The sequence below is a fragment of the Berghia stephanieae genome, chromosome 7 (assembly GCF_034508935.2).
Source record: "Berghia stephanieae isolate SIO BIC M18660-M18661 chromosome 7, UCSD_Bste_1.3, whole genome shotgun sequence".
NCBI classification, from domain to species: Eukaryota; Metazoa; Mollusca; class Gastropoda; order Nudibranchia; family Aeolidiidae; genus Berghia; species Berghia stephanieae.
In genome coordinates, this window is record NC_088366.1 from 41,215,802 (window position 1) to 41,243,189 (window position 27,388).

The 27,388-nt window shown below is 35.1% G+C and overlaps 1 protein-coding gene across 7 annotated transcripts in view; it reads left to right on the forward strand.

Annotated features, from left to right (window-relative positions):
• LOC144977243 (b(0,+)-type amino acid transporter 1-like) overlaps positions 1-27,388 on the forward strand; it is a 138,689-nt gene that overhangs the window by 100,834 nt on the left and 10,467 nt on the right. For all 7 annotated transcript variants that reach the window (XM_078922261.1, XM_078922260.1, XM_078922265.1 and 4 more), the window contains 8 exons: positions 4,965-5,219; positions 7,305-7,406; positions 18,489-18,752; positions 20,103-20,228; positions 21,785-21,884; positions 22,962-23,006; positions 23,473-23,596; positions 26,259-26,362. In XM_078922261.1, coding sequence (XP_078778387.1) covers positions 4,965-5,219; positions 7,305-7,406; positions 18,489-18,752; positions 20,103-20,228; positions 21,785-21,884; positions 22,962-23,006; positions 23,473-23,596; positions 26,259-26,362 — 1,120 coding nt within the window. The remainder of the gene's footprint in view (positions 1-4,964; positions 5,220-7,304; positions 7,407-18,488; positions 18,753-20,102; positions 20,229-21,784; positions 21,885-22,961; positions 23,007-23,472; positions 23,597-26,258; positions 26,363-27,388) is intronic.

Here is a 27,388-nt window from a genome sequence, read left to right on the forward strand (position 1 = left end):
GATTGATATTTATGGATGTTCAAAATGATAGAATCCAATGTCAATATAACCCTATTAACCGTAAATTAAAATATTGATTTTGTAGTTCAAAACACAACCATTCTTTCTAATCCACGAAAACTCACTATACATCATTCACATGACGCACTTTGATCGCTTGAAAGAGGATAGCGGAGTACTTCTCCGTCTATCTTGAAATTAGAAAGATTTACTCGTAAATATTATGCGTTCATATGATTTGGCATAATCCTTAGGCTTAAATAATATGAATCTCGCCTCGTTTTGCAAATGAAATGGATAGTTTTTTGTTGTTTTTTTTATAATGCATTTTGCATTGCTTTAAAAATGAAAAAATAAAGGGAGAAAAATAAATCGGGTCTCACCGCCTACTCTGTCTATTAAGACTCAATATTTTCTCAATCTAAAATTGTGGCTTTCATTAAGTAAATATGAGTATAGAAGGGAAACCTCTCCCCCTATCCCTCTAACACGGAGATCCTCTCTCCCTCCACTCACGCCAAATTATCACTAGAAATTGATGGGTGTACATTACCTGCTGGATTATAGCACGCCGAATTCCAGCACGTTCTGCAATACGTCACATAGGAGCTGGGTGACCGAATTGTATCTCGCTCCGATTCTAGCACCTTTTTTTTTTTGCTTCTCCCGAGAACGTGCTAGAATCTGGCGAGTACTGTCTTGGAAAGATTGACTTTCCGACCCAGACGGAAATCTATACCTAGGAATTACAATGTACAAGAGTGTTACATGTTTTGATTACATCGAACAAATTCTCAATCCAGTAGGACTGAGTTTGGAGTAGGTTTTATGTGGGCTCTACTGCCTCAATCTATTATCATAACGCTGGTCCTTTAGGGCCTGAAAAGTTAATTTGGCGTTAAGATAATGAGCATTATGAAATTTGAGTATTGTAGAAAAAAAAAGCAAACTTTATTCATTCTACTCATTAAAACATATAAACTGAATCCATTGGGTTTCACTGGGGACATTCAATGCGGTTTGTTTCGATAAAAAAAAACGTCAATGTTTCATAAAGCTTCACATTTTAGCTAGGTACATTTAAAATCAAATTGTTAACGATTGTTCACATATTCGACACACTGTTTCAAAACGCTGTTATGTCAGGGTGAGAAATATAGGGTTTGTAGAAGTGCCAGATGAAAACAGAAAAAAAAATATCGCATCAAACTGACGCGGCACCATTTGCCTATCTGAGAGAGAGCCAGAGAGAGAGAGAGAGAGAGAGAGAGAGAGAGAGAGAGAGACAGAGAGAGAGAGAGAGAGAGAGAGAGAGAGAGAGAGAGAGGAGGGGGGGGGGGGGGGGGGGCAGCTGTTTCAGGATTCACTGAGCCTTCCAGTCACAAAGTGCGGATGCTCGATGAGAAACCGGTTTTGAGTTGTCAGGATTAACAACCTTTGAAAAGTTTAGGGTCATTTAAAATCAACGATATTTTGAATAAAATAGTTCTGGTTACAATGAAGAATGAGGTTTGCTATTTGCATTTTACAAGTAGCACAATTCTTATTTATCTAGAATGGATCATATTAATTTGTATCAAGCCATCATTGTGACGTCATCTAACTTGGTTTTCAGAACTATTTGTTACATCAAAAATAACATCACCCAATACATCCGTGTGCCTTTGTATAAGTTATTTTAGAAACTGCTCCTGTTATTCTTATAGTTATTCCTTGTAGGCCGATTGACTCATGGTGCATGGATGGGATCTCATTTTTACAATGTTTTCGTACACGTTAATGGACGCGATTTAAAAAATGTTGTGAGATATGCTGTGATTGTTAATGTTGGTGGATTACATTATTATACCAGTTTTAATTTAGGGTTAGGCGTGTACGTACACTTAAAAGTTTGATTGTCAAATGCAAATTATTGATTAATTTACCATTGTTACAATGTCGCGTGTTGATTTGAGAGCATTCCCATGACAATAATTAGACTCCGGCCATTAGACATGGTAAATAAGTAATACATTCGATTTCACATTTAATTTGGGGGGAAAAATCAACATAAAATATACTGCTGCTTTTCAAAGAATGAAATAATTATTTTGTCAAGATTTTCAGCCTATTTGCATTCCCGTTCACACGTGCTTTCCACGGGTATGGATAATGATATGTTGATATTTCACAAGTGTAAAATATCATTTAATTAATCAAAATGTATCGTTTTCCTGATTGCGTATATTTAGTGTTTATCTGAAGCATCTAGAGAGGCTAATGTTGGGTGCAAGCACACGGCATGCATTACAACTAATAGTAGACCTTTCCATCTTGTGACGTTCGTCAAGATTGAAAAAAGAGGAATGCAACTCCTTTAAAAAAGGAGAAAGAGAGAGAGAGAGAGAGAGAGAGAGAGAGAGAGAGAGAGAGAGAGAGAGAGAGAGAGAGAGAGAGAGAGAGAGATTTTTAAAATTCGTCCTTCAGATATCGATCGATATAAATGACCCTCATCTTGGAAAAAAACTCTCAAACCTGGGACCTCGCCAGGTTTGAGAGTTTTTGCCAAAGTGAGGGGCATTTAACTCGATCGATATTTGAAGGACATTGTTCTGGCCAAATTGTGTCTTTCCAGACTACGGCAGTTAACTTGTTAAGAGTGTCGACTCAAGCTTCATTGGAAAGAACTCTTGCTCTCTTGCTCTCTCTTTATGAGCAGACTAATAAATACATAATAATGAAAAGAGGTGTGCGGTACGTTTTTTCCCCAATAGAACGATGCTTTCAGCGTGGACATTGAGCACGGTCATGACTGGAGAGGAAAGAAGCAATTTATCGCTTTGTCACAATAATATTGTACCAAGGCTATCTTGACACAAAGAATAACCTAGAATAGTATTGTGAACTTAAATCGACGTTTGTTGAACATCTTCTAAAATATAAAATATATTATGGTCTTGGCCCGGAGGATTCAATACACGACAATATAGAGGGACAATATAAAATCCATTTTTTTTTAAAATTAAAAATAAGTTGAGCAACTGTAACATTTTGGCATTTAATTGACCTATGACTTTTGCGCCTAAAGTGTTTCAACATTTGGTTTGCTATTGTGCAGTTGCCATATGTTGAGAGGACGTTTTGAATTTCGAACGTCAAGCAAGTGCAGCGTGATAAATTATCTAATGAGAGACAATTTGTTTACATTATGTAAATACCATCATATTTAATTATTCCCGTATGCCACGCCCATTGTATTACTCAATTCAGGGGTGAATGGGTATCTAGCTACATACTGTCATCGATATCATGTCACACATTCAAAATAAGCTTTTAAAAAATTGCCCAGGTGTCGATAAACCTGATCCTGAAATCGGAGACTTCAAGGAAGTCCTAGGTTTAAGACGATTTGGAAAGTTGGCTATGATCTTGAATCGATAGGCGTGTCAAAATGAAAAAAATAATCACCGTAAAGCAGTATTGTTTTTACTTACTAGTAAAAAGGAAGTAAGCTACGAACCATGGAAAGCATAAAGTATATACCGTGTATATTGTTAGTTAATTCTAGAAATGTTCTTCAGATTTTCATATTTTTATCTTCGGTTTTCAGGTGGTAAAAAAGTATGATTTTGAAGAGCATCGGATATTTTAAAATAATATACAGTGATAAAGAGCCATAATATTTAAATTCATCGCTATCGGGATAAAGTAAAATCAATGACCAAAACTAAAACACGACTAATGTGAATGTTTGGCTTCTCTACACAACTCTCTTCTCTTATAGTTACTCTTGTAATTCTTTACCCCCCCCCCCCCTCTCTCTCTCTCTCTCTCTCTCTCTCTCTCTATATATATATATATATATATATATATATATATATATTATATGTATGTATGTATGTATATGTATATAATCTGGCACCCATCGTAGATGTCATTAGGCGAAAATAATAGAGAGCTTATGATTTTGGCACGTCTTTAAAGAGGTTGGGGGGGGGGGGGGGGGGGGTGAAGTACGTTACTCAACATGATCGTATAATATATGTAGATACTTAAAATATTCTCATTTCTCATACCAGTGTTGGGGATAAGATTACATTCTTTGTTGGCAACCTTTACAAATGGCGTGTGGTTTTCAAATAATTGCAAATAATCAATAAATAAACGAATGAATAGATATGTCTGTGAAAGAATAAATCAATTTTTTAAAATGCATCAATGAATGAATGAATGAATGAATGAATGAATGAATGAATGAATGAATGAATGAATGAATGAATAGGTAGATAAATAAATAAATAGTATAACTTAATCTGGAATAATAAAAAAAAAAGAAAAAATAATAATTAAGCCGTAATTAGTGCAGCTTTTTGCTATTGGAACTACTGGAAAGGTTAAAACTATAATATTGAATTACACCAAAATTGTTTACTTTATTCATAGCATTGCTCAAGTTAGTTAAAAGACTCAGTTGGCTGATCTTGTACATATTCTATTCCCCGTGACAGCAAGAGTATTGTGCCTGCTTATTTAGTAAACTTGTTTGTTCCAGGATTCTGTTTTACACACTATTATCTCCATCTCTTTACACGGAAAAAATACAATTTCAACTAAGAATTTTAGTATTGAATTAAAGTGTTTGTCCAATAAAGTCTATAAAGTTTAGGATGTGTGTTTGTACTAAGTACAATACGTGCAAATATCTTTTAACAAAAGTTGATACAACAGCTATATAAATAATGAATGAAATGCTTGATATAAGAAAGGTTCAGGCTCAAAATGCTTCTTCAGCCAACAATTTCAGTTGTTTTTGTTGTAAGTTGAATAAGAGTTTTAAGTCTGATGTCTTCAGCATTGTGGGTTTTTTAAAAGTTATTTTATTCATTTTTGTTCATAGAGATTAAAAATTAATGGGAATGATCAAGTTTTCAACAGCTGTACAATTTTTACAAATTTCAAAATCTCTTTTTTTCCCCATCTTACAGCAATGAACAATGGCCACAAAAATGGTCCTGATATCCCAAGTGGGCTAACCTTCCACGGCCTGGATGGCAGGAAAGGATCAGGGATTAAGGCCGAAGACGGCAAGTTGTACAACATGCTGGAGGCGACCATGAATTCCAACAGCGGAGACGACTCGAGCAGCGGCAACGGCGTCGTGATAGGAGACGGCACCGTCAGATTGAAGAAAAAGCTGAATCTTGTGTCTGGCACCGCTCTCATCGTTGGTACCATGATTGGTAAGTAGACTTATATCCGGCATTGTCCTTGTCGGGAAATAAGATTGTAATCAACATGTTTACTTACCCAGGACTCGAGCTCTCCGAGTTGCAAAGGCCATTAGCTTTAGCAACTTTTCCCCATCCCACTGTCTCCTGGGCCATTCTCTCTAGTTCTCTGTAGCTCTTTCCATGCCCATCAATTTTCTCCAATATAGAACGTCTCTAGCTGTGACGCATGCTGCAATCATGATCTTCTAACTCGTGGTGGTTCGGGAGACAGCAGCGTGAGCATCCGTGACGCAGCATCCGGGCTAGACTGCGAAAATTAATGTTTTGCAGAGTGGCTAGACTATCATAACGTTGAAGTATATGCATATGTTGCTGTCAAAGGCCCAATGGACTCATAGTTTACCCCCCCCCCCCCCAACCTAGTATTACGATTAATTCCCATTTCGTTCCTGATTTGTGTTTTTACAGCAACCACATAGATTGAGAATGATAGTCACACTAATGGACTAATGAGATTGCTGGCCACTCTAATCCAGACTGATTACATTACTCTATATTTTATCTCTCATATTTAATGCCACTGTCAGCAAGATAGTTCACATTGTTGGATTGAAAGAAACTGGACACACGGTATTTCTATAGAAAACATCTGTGCATGTTTAAATAACTGATATCCCTGTTTGTTTGGAGGGATCTAAGAAAATTAGAAACCCAGTGGTTGGTCGCACGGAAAAGTTTATTAAAAAGTGATGTAAACCGTTTGCAGAAAAAGTAAAAGGCATGAATCCAAAGTTCACTACTTTATTTAATATAATGTATTGACATTTTTTTTCCTTGCATATGTTTGAAAGATACAGTTGTGATGGGTAGAATCCCCTTAGGGCGGTGGAATGTTGGCCACCCCTGAGCCAGTGGATTTTTCATCGGTCCAAGGCTTTGCTATCTCTTTCACTACCCCCCCCCCCTTCCCCATTACATTTTCTGTCCTTTGGCCTTGTATTTTTATTCCGGAAAGGGACTATCAATTGGTTTTGTTTGACCTCTGCTCGTAGTTGTTTGATGAGAGGGAACCAGTCGGGTAGATTTCCCTTTTAGTGATAGATGATGTTATTTTTCCTGTAGACCATCTCTCCATTGTTGAATATATATCATTGTTATAATTTTACCATAATACTTATTTTGAGCGAATCCCGTTTGGTGGAGATTCTGTAGCGGTGTTAGTGTGGACAACTCAGATGGTTATAGCACAAGTTACAAATGTATATTTTGCTCTTAGATCTACTTCTGTTTTCTGCTGAATTAGTCTCCTTTGTCTTAAATTTTTCTTTGATACTAAGCTAGATCTAAATATTTCAGCTTTTCTGTCATATTGTTTTTACTGGCGTTTAATGACTTAAAAGTGTCTAAATCGCCGTAAATCCCCAAACATCAAACAGAACAATAGAAACAATGGATCAACAACCCCAGCTATTTTTTTTTTTGTGTGTGTGGCCCACCGCTTCAAAACGGTAACAGGAGGTAATTGTAGATGCTTAATATCGAGTTTATATTCCAAGATATGAAATAAAGGTAAAGACTGATTATTGAGAACAATTGACATAAACGAAAATCTCATATTTTTGGTAACTTTAACTTTACAATTGCTTTTATCACCTGGTTTACCCGACATAATACCGTTTTTAGACGATAGGTCACACATTAGTAGTTGTTTTTATTCCTACATCTTTATTTAAATGTAACGGATAATGGAAAATGGAGCACATGACTTTAATGCTTTCGTTGTTTTCATCAGTTTGTCTCAATCACATTCGTTATGAGTGTATTCTACTGTGATATAAGTATTCTCCTTGACTTCTGTCCTTGTTCTCAATGACTTTCTGACTTTGTTTTAGAATAAAGTGATTTAGTTTTGCCTTTCCTGGTGACTTCTCTTTTTTCTCTAAGGGAAATAGATTTAGTAGGACTATCTTAAGTGTCTCCTTGACGAGAGGCCTCGAGGATTTTAAGGAATTTAAAAAAAATTAAGTAGACATATTTTCTTAAAATTAATTTCCTATCGACTGATTTTTCTAATTTTTGAAAATAAATTTTCAGGATCTGGAATCTTCATCTCACCCAAAGGCGTCATCGCAGGCACAGGATCGGTCGCCCTGAGTCTCATTGTTTGGGTGGCCTGTGGTCTCATTTCCTTATTTGGTAAGACTGCTATCCCATGATGCCCCGCTGTCCTGTTTTATTTATTTATTGACTATAAATGAACAGAGCAGGGCATCGCATGGGAGGCAGTAAAAGACACATATGTAATGTATTTGAAAAGTGTTATTTTCTTTGTAATTGTCGTATCATTATCGATTTGAATGTCTTTTATATTATTTAGTTTTTATTATTTACGATAGAAAAATAGTTTTAGCTTCGGTGAAATGGATGGAACTAAACTCCACTAATCACACATCCATTTTGCTCGTCATGAACTGAGAATTACGAAGAGAAACTTAAGTTATTACGGATCTGAATTTTATTACATTATTTCTCATTTCAAGTTCTCATCTGTATCATTTGAGACAAAAAGTGATTTTGAAAGAAATTGATGTAAATACTGTCGGCAAGAGAAATGACAACAAACTACAACCTTCACCTCGTGACGAAAACTGGGTTATCATCAGCCATTTTGGAAGACCTGGAGTTATGCGGATAAACTGCTGTGTGCAAATGCTGGCCTATAAGGTCTAATGAACCCTCTGAAGGAATTTGTCAATCTCTTCCCACAGATCATTCGTGTTTTTTTTTTTAAATTTTATGCCTTCAGTGCCTTCAGCCTGACATAACAAACGCAACCATTATACGAACGTATGTATTACCCTGATTGTTTATTGTCTGTTTGCGAGAATTTGATGAGCAATCAACTTTCTGGTTGTCTAAAACCCACAACCAATAATTGAGTGATGCCAATCACATAGACCTTACATTAACAACTCAAAAATGTCCCCAATAAGGGTTTGAAATCAAATGTTGTTTTCAGAGAAAAACGACCTCAAGTGTCAACGGGTTATGTATACGTTACAAAACGTAGATCGAGCGGTTAATAAAATTAATGAGAACGGAACAACTGGATATGCAGCCATTCCTTCTGATTTGTTGCTAATGTGTATGCATAGTGGGTAAAAAAAATTAATATTGGAAATGAACGGGCTTAATAGAAACCAATAATTATTCATGCTGGTTTTTAGCCTGCTATGAATACTAATTACATCAAAGCTATTTGATGTATTTATGAATGCAACTGTTACACGAGTGTGGTCTTTTGAGATCAGTATAATGGCAGTCGAACGTTATCAAATCCATTTAAACAACCCTAGCTTTCAACAAAACGCATTTCCAACGGCATTTCTAATATTATACGTATTTAAAAAACGACAATTTCTAAGGCTTAAAGCGGAACTAACAAGATCTGGGCCCGTTTTCGTGAACGAGGACTAGATTTAGTAATTTACTAGTCTAGTAAATGACTAGCTATTCTTAAGCCCAAGCGAAGCAAGTGACTAAAAAAATCGGATTTCATGAACGCTTTTTAGTCTCGGACTAGCTAGTCTCTTGCCTAGAAGTGCGCGTTGCAAAGACGGTGACTATTTTGTGCGGGTAGCATCACCTCTCTAGTACATGAAGACAGGTAAGATACGCCCGCCTTTCAAGTTATATTGACTGTCGACTGTCATAGACTGCAATGAAGTTCATCGTCGACTGTCAATTCTATATTAAGGCCAATGGCAGTTGCATTGAAACAAAGAAATTAAACAAAAAATAAAAAAATAATAATAATAATATAATAATAATAATAATAATAATAATTATAATAATAATAATAATAATAATAATAATAATAATAATAAATAATAATAATAATAATAATAATAATAATAATAATAAAAAAGAGAGAGAAAATGTGTTCTGATTAATCACATTATTTAGTCAATTGCAATGCCAACAGAATAACTTTTGTCTCCACTATACTTTCTAATCATTTTTTTTTTTGTTCTTTGACGCAAACCGTTCGATTTCGGAGTCTCTCGTTCTCTCAACTCACGAGGTGATAGATTCAGGTTATTTTTAGTTTTTACTCACAAAAATAGTACTTTTGATGATCTGCACTAATTGTTTGTTTTGTTTGTTTTTTTGAAAGCCATCGCCAATGGCAACAGGACAATTTTTGCCTCTGTCATTCGTAACCGACGTATTTTCTTTCCGAATCGAAGCGCACTCAATCTAAAAATAGCTGCTATCTTGTTGACGCTATGACGTCTCTAAGTAACTAGTCTCAGACTAAAGTATGAAGTCTTGCCTCAGCAAATGATTAAAACTTGGCCAAACTTAGTCCGAAGGTGCAGTGATTTTAGTCTCGGACTTGCTTAGTCAGCTCACATGAAATCCGATTTTGTGAAGTCATTGACTAACGTCAGAGATAGTCAAAGACTAAGCGCTAGTCTGCGTTCATGAAAACGGCCCCACATCAGTGTATTCAGCTTGCTGAAGATTATGCTTGGATTCCGACGTATCAGAGAATTTTAGCTCATTAACTAATCTAACTTTATTATATTCATTTTGTATCCTTTCTCTTGGTTCGCTAAAGTGAAGTGGAAGGCAAACATATATTTTCTATTTTGTTTTATTTCATTTATTTGATTTTTTGGTCACACACACACACACAAACACACACACACACACACACACACACTCATATATATATATATATATATATATATATATATATATATATATATATATATATATATATATATATATATATATATATATATATATATATATATATATATTGAATCCATAATTTAAAATATGCTGAGCATTGCATAAGTCAACATGACCCTATTGAGTTCCAATTAGAACGTTACTTGCGAATTATGACAAAATATTGTTTAAAAGAAATTTTGGCCAACAAACTTTTACTGCAATTATAGATCGTTTAAGATAAATCCCCACATGTCGAAAATTATCAAACCGTATAATTCATTGAAGAATCGGTTTTGCATTTTTTCTAAATTGGTGGCAATTGTTATCGATTGATAATTGAGGTAAATATGTTTGTAACTAAAATTGATAAAAGAAAAAAAAATGTTTTGTCATTGTAGCGCGGTTTAAAAAACGTTCAGGTGTGATGTTTGTGCCATCACTGATTGTATAGCTGAAGTAAAGGTTTATCAAAAGAAACAATACTTAGTTATTTATTACACCGAATTTATGGCAAGGCTTCCGAGAATTCCACGACACGTATCTCACTATCTAGATATCTATTAAAAAGACAAAAGACATGTTGATTTTCAATATTCTTGACGCGTTGGTAATGAAAGAGGCTCAATAATTTGATAAATTAGACGGCCAACAAATTTTACGGTTAAATTAACGGCACAGAAATGGTAAGTTGGTGCTTACTGTGCTACAAATAATGATTTATCATAAATCTACGATATTTCGGTTCTGTTTGTCTCTGTAGAGAAGAGTGTCTAAGCGTGGAGAGGAGACTATTTGAATGTGTACGGTAGAGAGAGAGAGAGAGAGGGAGAGAGGGAGAGAGAGAGAGAGAGAGAGAGAGAGAGAGAGAGAGGAGAGAGAAGAAAGAGAGAGAGGGAGAGAAGAAGAAGAGAGAGAGGAGAGAGAGAGAGAGAGAGGAGAGGAGAGAGAGAGAGAGAGAGAGAGAGAGAGAGAGAGAGAGAGAGAGAGAGAGAGAGAGAGAGAGAGAGACTTTGATGTGTTTCCCATAAAATGACATTTTTATACAAATTGGAATGCCTTTGGACTGTGGACGTAAGAAGTTTGTCATGATCAGAATCTTGAGAAAGGGGGGAAAAGAATTTATATACGCTCCTCTAGCCAGACTTGAAACAAGACTGCTCTAGACAAACTCTGATTTCTTACGTCCCGATATTCATATTAGAATTACCTTTATGCTTTATGCTATTCTTACTAAATCTTGTTTCCACAGTCAGGAGTTCGTCCATCAAATCTTCTCAAACACCCTCTCACCTTCATCAACACATTATTATGACATTATTTTTATCTCTTACCACTTTTCTCAACACACTTCCACCATGAATTTTCTGTACAAAGTGTGCATGAATGCTTATATATTTTTTTTCAATCCACCCGCGGTACTTTTTCCTTTATTATTATTATTTTTTTTTTACTGTGTTTGTTTTGTGCTTTGTGTTTGTCCATTATGCGGAGAGGCTCGCCTTGTTTTTTGTCTCCAGGGCCTCTCCTTTAATCCATGAGATTACCAATTTCTTCCTGAACAGGTCGATTCGAAGTCTTCAGAGGAATACAGCTGACAACCTTGACCTTTGTCAAGGTCACACCCCCTCCTCCAATGACCTTGGCATTTGACACGTGAGAACACGGGCCTCCGGTGGTGACCTGGTGGAAATTTACCAGCTCTCTCATTGGCCAGTGTGGCTCTCTTGTCATTGCAGTCACGTCTTCTATCCCCTTCTCCCCTTCAACGAAGGGGAGTCTTTCTCTGATGTAAGTACACGCCCAGTCGTAAAGACCCTCCCACATTCGTCTATGCTCGTCCTGTTTTTCCCTTCCCTGCAAATTGGTTGGGCAACAAGGAGAGGAAAGAAAAAGGCACAGACTGATTAAGATCTTTCCCGAAATCGCGCCCTTTTCTATTTTATAATCACTGCTCTTGAAATCGTGGGCGTGTTTCTTAATTTATCGTTAACTAATATCCGGCAGTTGATGTGCCTCTCGTACCATTTCCGAGGTTCCAAGAACTCTGGTAATTCCGAGAAATCTCTTCATCGGCGAACGCGACCTTGACATAGTGGCTGGTTATTTTTTACGTTCAAACTATTCGTGTTTCTGTCGTTTTCTTTTTCTTTTTGATTTCGATTATTTTTTTCTTCTCTTTTGTGTGTTTTTCAAAAATTAGTTTTAATGTAAAAACTGAACTGGAAAGGGTGGGGGGTTGGGGGGGGGGGGGGGGTTTGTTTGTTTTTCTTTTTTCTTTTTCTTTTTGTTTTGTTTAGTTATTTCGTTTGCTTTGTTTTAATCATATTTTGGTTGGGCAAAAGCAATATAACATAGAATTAAGTTAGGCCAAACATGTTTTTAAAATAATCGGCATTCAGTTGTTTTTTTCAAAATTGGGATTTAGTTTAGAGAATTGAGAGCCCTTAAGTTTAACAATGAAATACAATTTTTAAAAATCATCAAAGAATATACAGTGGTTTAAGAGAACACCAAATACTCGAAGATCGAATGAAGTGACGTAGTTAGGATGTATTGTTTTCATACCCAAATGTCGAGAGCCGTATCCAAATCTCTCAGGAAATGCATGGGTTAAACTTTCTTGATGTTCGCAGCTAGTATGACATGCCTCACGAAAGCATAATGCAAATTCAATCGAGTGCAAATAGCATAGTGGTCAATACATTTTTTGGTGTGAATTCGTTTATATGTATTATACTGTACTGGTTTATATTTATTATACTGTTTTGTCAACAGCCCAGCCCAGTCGGTCCCGTTTCTTGATGGGGATTTCTCACAAATCAATGTCAACATTTTGTGTGATGTTGGTAGTTAAAGTTCTCTCCACAATATCTATTAAATCAAAAATGCTATTAACAGAACCGTCCTAATTTTAATGAAGAGATAATCGTTCCCATATTATTGTTAAAAATCAAGTTATATCTTACTTAGTGATATTTCATTCCAAACTTTTGATTGTTTCAATTTGAAATAACATTTGATTTTAAATCGTTATAGAAGTATATTTATTGCGCAATTTTTATGTGACGCTTGCAGAAAGCGGATTTTTAATAACATTTGGCAGCAGAAAGATCCAAATAATAGACATCATAAAAAATGCCATGTGGCATGCCAGTGCGTCATTCCTGGCAAGGTTAGCTGATCCACAACCTGATGGCCTTTGACCTTTTTGCACGGTCTATATCAGAATCGAATAGGTTTAAATTAATTAATTTGTATTGAAAATCGACAGGTCATCATTTGGACCTTTCCCCAACCCCTCACCCTATTTGAAGAAATACATTAGTGTCCCATAGTTAGAATGGTTTATTTGGTTGTGGATTACATGTAGAGGACATAGCGTCATTCACTAAGACATTTTTGATATCATGTTTATGGTATTGGCATTTATAGTTGGGACAATGAATGGCGTTTTGTGATTCTACCCTAAGGGAAAAATTGGAATCGAGTTCACAACCATAGAAAGGAATCGCTGTCTATTCGAATATCGATTATCGCGTTCATATCAATTCAATCGGATACAACTAATTAGTTCTTCAGATCTTTGTTTGCGTTCATACCGGGAGCAGTCCATCAATAGAACATATTTTTTCTGGAAATTAAAAAAAAATTAAAACAAAACATTTTTCATCCCCTTTGTGATGACATTTTAGAATGACGCAAATTGTGGAGAGAATTTTCCTAACGTCCGCGCAGTGAAAGAACTTCGTGTTTGCCACTGCAGGGATATTAGCAGACACATCATTGTCCTGTCATGTCATTTCATGTGTCCATGTCTTTGTATTGAACTCAATTGTTATTGTTTCCGCTATTTATGTGCAAATCTCGTAATATCTCGTCTACGTTTTCGTATGTCTGTAGTGTATAATGATGTGTCACCATTTTTTTTGTACTTTGGCTTCCACCCATGTGTCATAATATCCCTTTGAAATTTACGTTTCTTGTCTGTCCATCTGTAATTACTGAAATTTTATCAGACTTTGTCCTAATCTAATGAATTACTGATTATTTTTTTCTTCTCGATAATCCACTTTTAGATTCTAATCACAGACATAACCGCGTTACCAAGAGTCATGGAGATGAGACTCTGGCATCATATTTATGACTTCTCTCTCTCTCTCTCTCTCTCTCTCTCTCTCTCTCTCTCTCTCTCTCTCTCTCTCTCTCTCTCTCTCTCTCCCTCTCTCTGTGTGGAAAAACGTGTTTGGTCTGTGGTTATATTCAGATAAATAATAGGAGAATTTAAAATTAGGATTAAATGAGGTTAGATGAACTTGATCACCCCCCATGAAAGAGTTCATTCAACTATTTGAAGCCATTTTACACACCAATATGATGCGTTTCATTCATCATCATCCATCATGGCTTGTACTCATGAAGTGGCATGAAGTCTGCGTTGTTTTAAAATCACTTTTGGCCATTCTAAGGTTATTTAAATATGTCATTCTCTGTCTTCCTCTACCTACCCATTAATATCATGATGTAATCAATTACATTGTAATCAAAGTATATCCCTTACGGAATGTCATGATGATATTATGATCGCTATTTACAAATTGGTTACTTCTCCATTGTCGACTTCAGGGAGTCGGACGACAATGGAATGCAGACCAATACCATGAGGTGTTAACATTGTTGAAGACCGAAAGGCTGGCACCCGCGCGCTATGAGCAATGCACATTTCGGGTAATTAGCAAGGCTTTCTGCCCAGGTGTAAAATGAGTACTTCCTATTTGTTAACAACACTGATACTGTCGAAAATGAAAATTAAAGCAGCGCCTTACAGGCGTTATGCTTCGACCTAGATGCCCAGTCTTGTTGGCTTGGAAACCCTTGTAAGTGGATGTTGCGCAGTATAAAATGCTCGTCGGTCCCTTTGATTTATTGGTTGAAATAACACGAAGGCTGATCATGCATTGGTTCTGGTGCCAGCTACCAGCACCAACATTCTTGATTTAAATACATGATAATGTTGGTTGTCAAGAATGTGGAATCGAATAAATGAGATAAGACAAAAGAGTCTGGGTATGTTTTTTGGGGTTTTTTCAGGATCAAATGATATATTCTAAGTTTCGTCTAATGTGCTCTGATTGAAAATTTGATTTATAACTGCGGTGCTGGCTTGGATGATACTCTAAACATGTATGGATGAAGAATGTCGAGCTGAAACTGCACACGTGCTTTTTTTTAATTTTTTGCTATTTACTGTCCATAATATATTATTTACATCAACAAATCAAAATTGTAACAACGGCCTCCTAAGAAACCGCAATCTGGGCATTCCACGAAGGGGTTTTGACAGTCAACAATCAAATAACTGATGTCAACAGACGGAAACGCCCATGTTGTTCAAATGAGCAAATTGTAGGTTATTTGCCCCAGAGGGAAGAAGCGAAAGTGCATGCATCAGTACTCGAACCCGGAACTCCTAGGGTTACTGCGCAACGTCGAACCTCTCGTCCAACTTGTCATGAAATCAAAATTGATATATTATTAAATATGATTTAAATTAATAAACAGAATTATTAATTTTCATTTATAAAAAATATGGTTGTTTTTAAATTGTTTCTTGAGCAGTATCTTTTTTTTTTAGTTTTTCGTATATCGTTGATTACTAATCTGCATTTGATAGCTTGGTTAGCTGAATGTTACGAGCCGATTTTACTCATAACTTTTGTTTTCCACGAAAAGCATTGTCACGTAAATGATTGAAGTAATCGTAGGATTGGGGTCTTTTTTTAATTAAATGGCAGTGCCTTCTTAAATTACACTGATAATTGATAAATATAATAGAACTAAAATTCTAAGGAAGATTTTTTTTTTTGTTTGTTGCTTCTTTTGGGGGTTTTGTTCATTCGTTCGTTTCTTTGTGTATTAAAATATATATATAATGCCACATTGCAATACTCACTGGATTCTAGCACCGGAATCGGTGACAGAATGTATTGCTTATCTCCTACAAGCATCGGATTCCGGCTCGTTCGGATTCCAGCACGTGTTTTGACTTCTCCCGAGAATGTGCTAGAATCCAGCGACCACTGTATACCATTTATTTTTGTTTCATGGTTCGCTTTGCTTCTCTCTCTCTCTCTCTCTCTCTCTCTCTCTCTCTCTCTCTCTCTCTCTCTCTCTCTCTCTCTCTCTCTCTCTCTCTCTCTCATTACCTCTCTCCTCTATCACAGTCTTCTCTCTCTCACTCTCATTTGAGGGAAAATATTACTTTTTCAATGTTGATTTTACCTGTGTTTTGCAAACATTTACAATGGATGTCTTGAGGACCCAAGGAAGTAAATAATTGAAACTAAGAGTGGATATGCATAATGAATTAACGACGCTCTCTCTCTCTCTCTCTCTCTCTCTCTCTCTCTCTCTCTCTCTCTCTCTCTCTCTCCCTCTCTCTCTTTTTTTTTTCTACCTCTCTATATATCTATCTATCTATCTATCTATCTATCTATCTATCTATCTATCTATCTATCTATCTATCTATCTATCTATCTATCTATCCATCTCACTCCCTCTCTCTCTCTCTCTCTCTCTCTCTCTCTCTCTCTCTCTCTCTCTCTCTCTCTCTCTCTCTTTTGCTCATTTGAAATTCTCTCTTAATCTCATTATTCATCTATAACTTTTACCTTATTATTTTACTAACAATATTACGAGTTGTTTTTTTTTTTTTTTCTAAACATCATTGCTTGTCTTTAATTTCATTTTTGGAGACCTCGACCTTGGTCATGTCTTCAAACGAGCTCTATCATTATATAATATGGTAGTTGGTTGCTCCATAACGATCTTTCCCCTCTAACCCGACGCATTATTTACACTTTGTAGCACTAACAACAAGTTAGGTACATAAAAGCATGATGTTTGGTTGGTATTAACTTGGTTTGTTTGTTTGTTTGCTTGTTTTTTTTTTGTAAAGAAAACAATAACAATATTTTATAAAACACAACAACAACAACAACAACAACAACAACAACAAAACCCCACCAAAATACGCATGCTATCAATTAAAATACTGAAACGGCGCATAATTTATAAGATATTTATCTCCACTCGACATTATATTCAGTCTCATTTTTAACTATTCTGTCGTACTCTGGATAAACCCATATTTAAAAATTTGGCCAGAAAACTCGTCCTTCAAATATCGATCGATTGAAATGACCCTTATCTTGACAAAAACTCTCAAACCTGGGACTTCGCAAAGTTCTGCCCAATAACTTTTAACGAAATATCATGTATTGAGTTCTATGCCAGATTTTCAAAAATTAACACACTTTTGTCATGACTGACACCCTCACCTATGTACATTCATAAATATACACGCGCGGGCGCACATAACATTACATTTACACAATTCATTACTAACAGCTGGGTAAATAGGCTTCTGACAAAAAATGGACATAACAGCTTAAAAAATAACAACATAATTTACAAGGACGTTTCAGTTTCACATTTCTTCTCCAGCCAATAACGAAGACAGCTAAAATGTTAACATTTTACAGGTTAAATCCAGATGAGAGCGTGCCAATAACTTTTCTTCCGTGAAGTATTACCGATTTAACTTGATTTCGTTATTATCTGAGAAAAGGTTTTGAGGCCAAAACGCTCCGTGTTTTAAGTATTTTGTTCTTTTTTTCAAAGCTGTTATATTCGTGTCTGGTACGTGACTTTTGACAGTCCACAGCTTCTAGCAGCTTCAGTTTGAATGGGTAATAAATAAGCTCCGAATGTCAAAGTCATTGACAAATATTTGATTCTTATTTTACTCGTGGTCCTATTGTTAACTACATATTAACAAGAAAAATAGTCTTAATCAGAAACAATCTACTGATCTATTTCTATATAACATAGCCTAATCTTCAAACACATTCAGAAATTCCTCGAATTGGTAAACTAGTAGTAAGAAATTAGATTTCGCAGCATGGCTTTTGTTGAGTTGCATGTCTTGCCTTATTGAAACAATTGTTTTTATGTCCTTTATGATTTATTTGTCTTTTATATTGTAGTCTTCGACTAAATTTTATATTTAACAACTACCCCCCCCCCCCCCCCCCACCTCCCACCCCTACCCACATACCCCATCTTTTGTCCCTTTCCCCCCCCCCCCCCCCCTTTTCACACAGAAAAACAAAAAAACTCTGCATTTCCAGAACGGCCCCTGCCTTTTAACACAATCCCCTAGTTTCCCCTTCCCCCACCCCTTCTCCTCTACTTGCTAACTAATACCTCCACTTTTACAATTTATTTTTATCATCATCACCACAACTGCCATTGTCATCATCATCATCATCGTCATCATGTTTTACAGTGGTCTTGTTGCTTCGACTTCAGGTCCTAACATACCTTATGTTTATATGTTATTTATAATATGTATATCATATTTTCATATTTTTTTTCTCTGTTGTCCCCATGTTATGATTCAGTAATGTAGATATATGATATTCTCATACAATCCCCGTGGCACATCCAACAGTATTCTCTTCTTTGCTTCTTCAGGGGCCTTGGCATACGCAGAACTGGGAACGCTTATTACCAAGTCAGGAGGGGAGTACGCTTACCTCTTAGAGGCAGGAAAGGGACTGCCGAAGTCCTTGGCGCCTGTTCCAGCATTCCTGTTTTCATGGGTGTCCGTCTTTGTCCTCAAGCCATGCCTCTTTGCTGTTGTCGCCCTCAGTTTTGGAATCTACGTAGTGGAACCATTCTTTGGTGACTGCGAATCGCCAAAATCCCTAATCAAGATTGTCGCTGTGCTCTGCATCTGTGAGTCGTAGGAAACTGGCTATACAAAGCAAACCGCGTAGCATTTTGTATATCAGTTAAATAAATATTAATCTTGGCATGTGCATTTGCCAACAATTTTTGTTCACGTAGACTAAGAATAACAAATTTGAACATTCTTATTATATTTAGCTATGCTTACTGTGCTTCGCGATGTTTCTCTCTTCCAGTTCATGTAGTGCTAGTCATCTGTTAAGCGTTTTTTTTTTTTTTTTTGAACTACCACTTTTACAATAATCCATCGACATGCAGAGTACCGCCGAGTCAACAATGCCATAATAATGGATGTTGATAACAGAGATGCCAATCTCTTGATCAAAGCACATACCATCCAAAAAGTAATTATTTAAGATGATAAATGAGTGGGTTTTTGCTCTTATACGACACTTAACTCACTTACGGACGGTTAAGTCTCTGGTTCGAGTCCAACTCTGGGCAGGGCAAAATTGAATCCTTGGAAAAGGCTCTTTACTCATCCTTTCACTGCACTCAGGTGTAAAATGAATACCTGGTTGTCAACAGCGTTGTATCATTTGAAAATAAATTGTAATAGGCGTCATGTTTCGTCCTTTATATTAAATGTTGCTGTTAGCTTAGGACCATTTGTAAATTTATTTGAGCACTAAGTTGATATTGTGCTGCATAAAAGTTTTTAAAAGCTTCATTTATTTCTTCTCATCTTCCAAGAAAAGTATGTCCCTAAAAGTTTTAATCAGTCATTAAAGAAATTAGAATGTGCAATATTATATGAAGATGAAATGAAGCTTTAAAGACTCTTATGCCATTTGTATTTGGATTTCATATTCTTATTGATCAAAAGTTGTAATGATAATGATAATGATGATGACGATGATGATCATTTACTAATTAAGTTATACAGCACACAGAATCCACAAAGTTATCAAATGTGCAACACGTACAAAGAAAATAGGTAACACAAAACATTCTAAAGTCTGAATGAAAAGAGATGTTTTCAAAAGTTTCATAAAATTACTGACCCTTGATTTCTTTGTCTACTTTGACCATATTTTTGGGGCCCAAACAATGATTTTGATGATGATGGGTAGACATAGGGACTGAGTGAAACATTGATTGTACCCGGATTTTGACCGGCCCGGCTTCTTTGCTTGTAAAGCAAATGATCTATCAACTAAGCGCTCAGAATTCTTGATAAAATCTACACATTGATTAAAAAGAATAACCTAAAAACTTTTTTAAAAAGTATTATTGCTTTTTTTTGCTTTTCCCCCCAATATTATAATCATTTTGTTTTATAATCTGAATTAGTGGAATGATAAATAATCAAGAAAGCATTCCTTTCTATCTGTCAAGGTCTAGTCTCAGCCATCAACTGTGTCAGTGTATCACTTGCTACCAAAGTCCAGAACTTTTTCACCTTTGCCAAGCTTATTGCCATTGCAGTTATCGTCATTGGAGGTTTCATCAAGATTTTCCAAGGTATTTCAATTCGTTTTAATACATTTCAAAATCACTATGAAATGAAGAATGTGTAGATAGCAAGGCTCGGTACATAACTACTTTGAACTTTCTAAGGAAATATTTACATTATTTTTTTTATTTTTTAAAACCCAGATCGAGTCCATAACACTTTTATTTTCACTTACTATGCAATTCTTGGTTATGTCATGCCATATTCTTTTTATTTTAAAATAAATTTTGTAAGCATTTGCTTGTGTATGGAAGGAGCTCATAGGTATTGTTATATTAGATACATTGACAGATTGCTTTCGGAATCATCTTCTAGAACTATTTGAACCAGTTTCTTTGTTTCACTTTTTTCTTTTGATTACTTTTAACTTTCAATGAGTAAAAACTCATTCTCTTGACCTCCTTTTCACTAGCACTGAAATAAACCTAAAAGTATGGACTTATATGTTTATCTTGATATCTGGTTCCGAGACCTAAAACTGGAACTGATTCAAATTTCAATGATGGTATCTATTCAAAAGTAATGTGGCAGTTTAGCTTCGATTTTTATTTTAAATAAGATATTGTACAAATACAGCGGGAGATACGACTTTTGAGCATTGTTTATCCTAGTTCAGGACAGCCTTATGTGTGTTTGTTCTCTTTCTCACCGTTTGTTAACATCTAAGACAGGTTTCATAAAAGCACACAATGTCACTGTTTCGTATTAAACATTTGAATGGAGGGAAAATTAAAGGGGGGAATTTAGGCTCCTCTAGCTTTTGGTTTTTATACATTATAATCTTTAAATGAATGCTTTCTAATAAAAGAGTTTTAATATATTTTTAAAAAACGGCATCCAATTAATCATATGAAAATAATTTTTTAATGCGGAATAGTTCCCTTGTCCTGAAAACGAGCATATAGATGTGTTCGTCTTGTTGATCAGGGACTCTCCATGAAGCCAGTGTTTGTAAATTGCACAAATATGCTGCTTGATGCTGTTTTTGTAAGGGGAGATAATGCGATGCATATAATGTATAATATTATGATATAAGATTTATATGATATAAGATACATTCAAAGACAAACGTTTTTCAAAAAATTCCTTTTTTTTTTATAGAGAGGGAATGATAATTGGTTAAATGGAGAAGTTAAAAGGAGAGAAAATGCAAACTGCATCTTATACTGTTTTACAAATTGACAATGAAAAAAGTCTTGTTTTCTTCTCTGTTTGGTTTAACTGTGAAGTGCCAGAGTGGTTAAGGCATTACTGTGACAAGGAAGGTCTCGGGTTCAGCTTCAGGCACTTTCGTTGTTTTCCTGGACAAGATTATTAACCCCCAATTTGCTCACTTGGACAACATGGGTGATTCCTGTTGACATCAGACATCTTGTTTGATGAATGGTTTATATTCCTTCATGGAATGCCTAGACGACGATATCTTATGTCATGGCGGAAGGGCATAATTTGTTTTTTTTTTTGTTTTTTGTTTAACTAATGCTACAATATTCATCTACTGAATCGATGATTGTATAGAATCCAATTATGTTTATTGTTTTACATATTTTTTTTATCATTTCAGGTAACACCGAGTACATCAATGAAGGATTTGAAGACACTTCCAAGTCTCCCTCCTCTATCGCTTTGGCATTCTATGACGGTCTGTGGGCCTATGATGGATGGTGAGTGCCTGATAGGTAGATTGAACATTAATATGATGAAATACTTATAAGGATCATTTGGGGCTCAATCACTTCTAAAGTCATCCACAAAAACAATCAAAACAGCAATTTGACGTGTAGAATTCAGAATAATGAGAGAAAAAATATTTCTACCTTTTCGTGATGTATGACAGGTCGGTTATTTGTGTAACTTATGTATTTAAAACGTTTAGATGTGTTAAAACCTGTTCTTTCATCTGCCTTTACTCTATGTATTATATTGTCAACGTTTTTTATTGATTAGTTGCTGGCAGGAGAAAGGTTTTTAACCTGAAATGTTCCACGTCATATTGATGCTATGCGCTTTGGTAAAATACTCATAGCAACCACCAAGTCAGCTGTAACGTACCAACACACAAAACTGTGTGTAACCTGCAGCGTTTATAGTCGGACTGATATAAAATTTTAGTGAGAACTGTTCATTAAAATAACTGCGTAAAACATTAACAAAGAGCTGAGTGACGTCAATTTTATTTCAACTATATTTTATCATTAAAATTTATTTTTTGTTTGTTTTGTTCGTATTGGAGCTGCTATATTCATTTTTGTTCAATCTTTGTTACAGTCCACACTAAGCTGTCTAATATTTACATTGACCAGTGTTAGGTAATGAGAGGAGTTAATTTAGTATGTTATAGACTTTGGGCAGTCGATGGATTTCTGGAAAGGAGAGTTGTCAGATATTGTGATACTATGTCACATCTCGACTTTTGCCCTTGAGGGCCTTACATAATTTGATTTGTCTGTATGGCCTTAATACAGTTTTCCGACAGAAGTAAAAGAAAAAAAAATTAATATCCATCTCCAATGGGACGTAAAATACCTCAGTATGCTGTCGAGGTTTCTTTTCATCAACTTGAATCCACGAACTAAATTTAGCTTACATGACGACTGTTCGGCTACATTTTCAATCCATGCAATGTTGCTTACAAAACTTTACAAAAGACAGAAATAGATCTGACTGACATGATTTTAATTTTTTTTTCTCCAAATGACCAGTTAATTCTTTGAAACTAAATAAAACATTTTTCTTGTCAGGAACAACTTGAACTATGCAACTGAAGAACTACAAAACCCTTATGTGTAAGTTGAAATTTGTCATTAAATTGCTTTACATTTATCATGAACACAGAATGGAATATAAGTCCTCCTTTAAAAAAAGGTTATTGTGTAATTTAAAACTTTCATTTATTTTAGTGAAAACTGGCAATTTGAAATTTCTGAACCAAAAATAGCACGGAAAAATATTTATTAAAAGAAAGCAATTTGAAACTTCTTTCTTTCAAAGATTTTCTCCCTAAAAAGACTTTATCCAGTTATTTTTTTATCATGGTGAAAATTAAATTTAAAAAATGAAATGTCAATCAGACAGTTAATAAAAATAGATCTCTTGTGTGCATGAGGCCCATAGGAATGTGTATGCAAATGCAATCTCGAGATTGAAAAACCATTGCAGTGGCTATAACTACTTATTTGATTGTTTCAAGAAGTCAGAATAATTTTTCATCATTTGATTACATATTATATTGTTTTTCTTCTTTTCCTTCAGCAACCTTCCACGATCTATCATGTTGGGGATTCCCCTAGTCACGTTATGTTATCTCCTCACCAATCTATCCTATCTGGCTGTTATGTCCAAGGAAACCCTCATGGCTTCTGACGCCGTGGCTGCTGTAAGTCTCTTCATAATAAAATCATTAATTTGAGGATATAAGTGCAATGTGATATTAAGCTGCTAGAAGCTGTCGACTGTAAAAAGTAGTAAACAATAATGAATATAACAGTTTAAAAAATAAAATAAACAAAATTAATACCAAACAAAGAACGTTTCGGGCTCAAAGCCAATTCTTCAGCCATAAACAAAAAAACAATGAAAACATATACAATACCAAAAATAAACTCATATCAATGGCAGAGATTTACGGCACGTTGTGGCTACGATCTGATTTTTAGTGATGAATTTATGCTTTCATTGTTTATTTTATTGTTGTTGGCTGAAGAATGGTTTTGTGTCCGAACAATCAGTGTTTAACATTTTGTTCTTTAAAGCTGTTATATTCATTTTTGTTTATTACTTATGACAGGATATTAGTGCAATCATTATATTGAGCTGATTTTGATGCTAATACTCTACGTGAAAGAAAAAAAAAATAATAATAATAATATGAAACATAAGTTCATGTTTTATTGAGAGCAATAGATGTATTTTCTTAAAATGTCAAAACCTACAATCTCACTTTCTGCTCATTTTAACTCTGAAAACATTTTGTGAATGTTGATTTAGAAAGTTTTTTCTTGCGAACCATAAATATCTAAAGGTTGGTTATAAATAAAGTTTTGGGAGATTATTTTTTTTTTTATGGAACTGTGTTTTCAGTCCACCAGTGGACTGAAAACACAGCTGTGTATTCAGTCCACCGGAAATAAAAATATTTAAAAAGGACCAATTATCGTCTATACTTGTTACATTAATCGATAATGACGACATTGATACTGAGCCTATTGTAGGTTAGGCATCATCAGAAGTGGACAAGCATAACATTTATGACAATTTGACAGCTTAATAATATCATTTACAGCGTTTTATTTACTCTCGAAAAGTCTTGATTGAGAGTTGTTCGAAATCGGGAGCCTGAAATAGACAAATTCTTACCATGGTTGCCAGATAGCCATTGGCCTGGCCAATTTGGCCAAAATTGGCCTCACAGAGAATCATTTTTCTATAATTAATTTAAAATTAACATTTATATCTATTTTTAATGTTTCCTAGTCCGTTAGAATTGGTATGATTATCAAAACCGATGAGTTTTCCAAGGAGATCAGAGTTTTAGTATTGTTTGCCCAAGTAAAGTTCTATTTGGTCACTTTTCACACCGATCACTGGCCTTGAGCACGCCTGTGTACTCCCTTGGCAAAAAAAATGCTTAATTTTCAAGTTCAACACATAGACGCCATTCCTGGTGACTCGAGAAGTTTGATCGACCTTTATTTTTTTAAAAATTATTTACTTTTACCCACTTTTAATTTTAAGATTATTATTTTCATTTATAACACAATGAGACGTCAAAATGTATTGCCTTGTGTATTTCTTGTACGTAGCAATATGAATCCGGAGAAAAACGAAACAAAAACGAACAAACAAAACAAAATCAACCAAAATAATTTTTTAAAAAGATGAAAGAAAAAGAGAGAACAACTTTAAGGGAGAGAAGGGGGGTGGTGGTGGGAGAGATTAGATATTATATAGTTAAAAATATAGTTTTACAAGATATGATAGACGATGAACAATAGACCAGCCCTACAATTCAAAGGAAAAGGAATGATTTTGAAAGAAAAGGATCTTGGAAGCATATCATACATGCCGAATCTTACGAATATTTCGTAATTTTACGAATTTTAGACAAATTTCATGGCCAAATAAGAAATTTTATGGAAAACTACGAATTTTTAATTCTTAGTAATACTTAAATAATAATAATAATAATATAATAATAATAATAATAATAATAATAATAATAATAATAATAATAATAATAATAATAATAATAATAATAATAATAATAAAAATAATAATAATTATTATTATTATAATATTGTGGTTGTTTATACACAATTAAAATTACTAAATTTTGAAGTTTTCAATTTGGCAAGTCTGTGGAAGAAGACAAAGTCAAGACTGGGGTAGAGGAGGGGGGAGGGGGAGGCATCGAAGCACAGCCGTACTCGAGGCCAGTGATCGACGTGAAAAGTGACAAAATAGAACCTTACTTGGGCAAGCAATACTAAAACTCTGATCTCCTTGGAAAATTCATCGGTTTTGATAATCACAAAAAAAATCTAAAGGACAAGGAAAAATTTAAAATAGATATATATGTTAAATTTAAATTAATTGTAGAAACATTTTGGCCAAATTGGCCAGTCCAATGACTATCTCGCAGCCACGGTAAGAATCTTGTCAATGTTTGATAAATCAGTTTTGTGAATTGAGATCTATTTCAGGCACCCGGTTTCGAACAACTCTCAATCAAGATTTTACAAGAGTAAATAAAACACTGCTATAAATTTTATGTCTGCCCATTTCTGATGATGCCTATAATAGGCTCAGTATCAAAGTCGTCACTATCGATTAAGGCAAGTATAGACGATAATTGGTCCTTTTTACATATTTTTATTTCCGGTGGACTGAATACACAGCTGTGTTTTCAGTCCACTGGTGGACTGAAAACACAGTTCCTTTTTTTATTGCACTCAAATAAAGAAAGAATCATTTAACTTTCTTGAGAGTCTACATGGGTCTAAATCTTGCTCAACACGTTTTTGTTTTGTATCCCACAGACTTGGGGTGATCAGGTACTTGGTGTTGGAGCTGTCCTCATCCCCATTTTTGTAGCCCTGTCTACATTTGGTGCTGCCAATGGATCCTGCTTTACTGGAGGAAGGTAAAGTCCTGATTGTTTTCCTTTCTTTTCTTCTTTTTTCTTCTTTTATTTCTTCTTCTTCTTCTTCTTCTTCTTCTTCTTATTCTTCTTCTTCTTCTTCTTCTTCTTCTTCTCCTCCTCCTCCTCCTCCTCCTCCTCCTCCTCCTCCTCCTCCTCCTCCTCCTCCTCCTCCTCCTCCTCCTCCTCCTCCTCCTCCTCCTCCTCCTCCTCCTCCTCCTCCTCCTCCTCCTCCTCCTCCTCATTTTGTTTCTCCTTCTCCTCATTTTGTTTCTCCTTCCTCTTCCTCTAATTCTACTTTTTTTCTTCTTCTTCATATAATCCTGCCCGCTAATTCAGACAGCATTGCTGTCCATGTTCCTCATCTGAAAAAAAGAAACATCAAAAATTATTATTCTTTATTCGTTGTTTCAATACTCAAAGCTTATTATTTCCAAGAAAACTGATGTGCCTCTAACCAATCTCTTGTTTGTTTGATAGAAATAAATATTTTGACTTCTATCCTGACCTTTTTTTAGTTTTAAAAAGATGGAAGGAGAAAAGCAACTAAGCAAGTTTCTAGTTATGCGGCTATGTGGTCATGTGGTATGACACTCGCCTTCAAATTGGAAGGTCCTGGGTTTGAGTCCTGCTCTAATCAGCACATAGTTGAGTCCTTTCAAAGGCTCTTTATTCACATCCTCTCACTATACTGAGGTGTAAAATGAGAAGTACCTGCTCAAGTTTGTAATGAGATTGGTAGATCGATTTGTTTTAAAGAGAATTTATCTCAGAAGCAATGAAGTTTACAGTGCTTCAATTAAACTGATGCAAATAAAATGTAGAAATGCATATAGCAAAATACGAAAAGATCTCGCTTTGCCCAATTCAAAATTTGCTTGCTCATATTAATGGATATCAAATTTTAGTCATATTTGTTGCTTTTGATAACATTATTTGAATATTTAAAAAATATTCCTCATTCTTTTTTCTGTGTATATATATAAGGAATCTTGTCATATTGGGAAATGATTACATACAATACTTTAT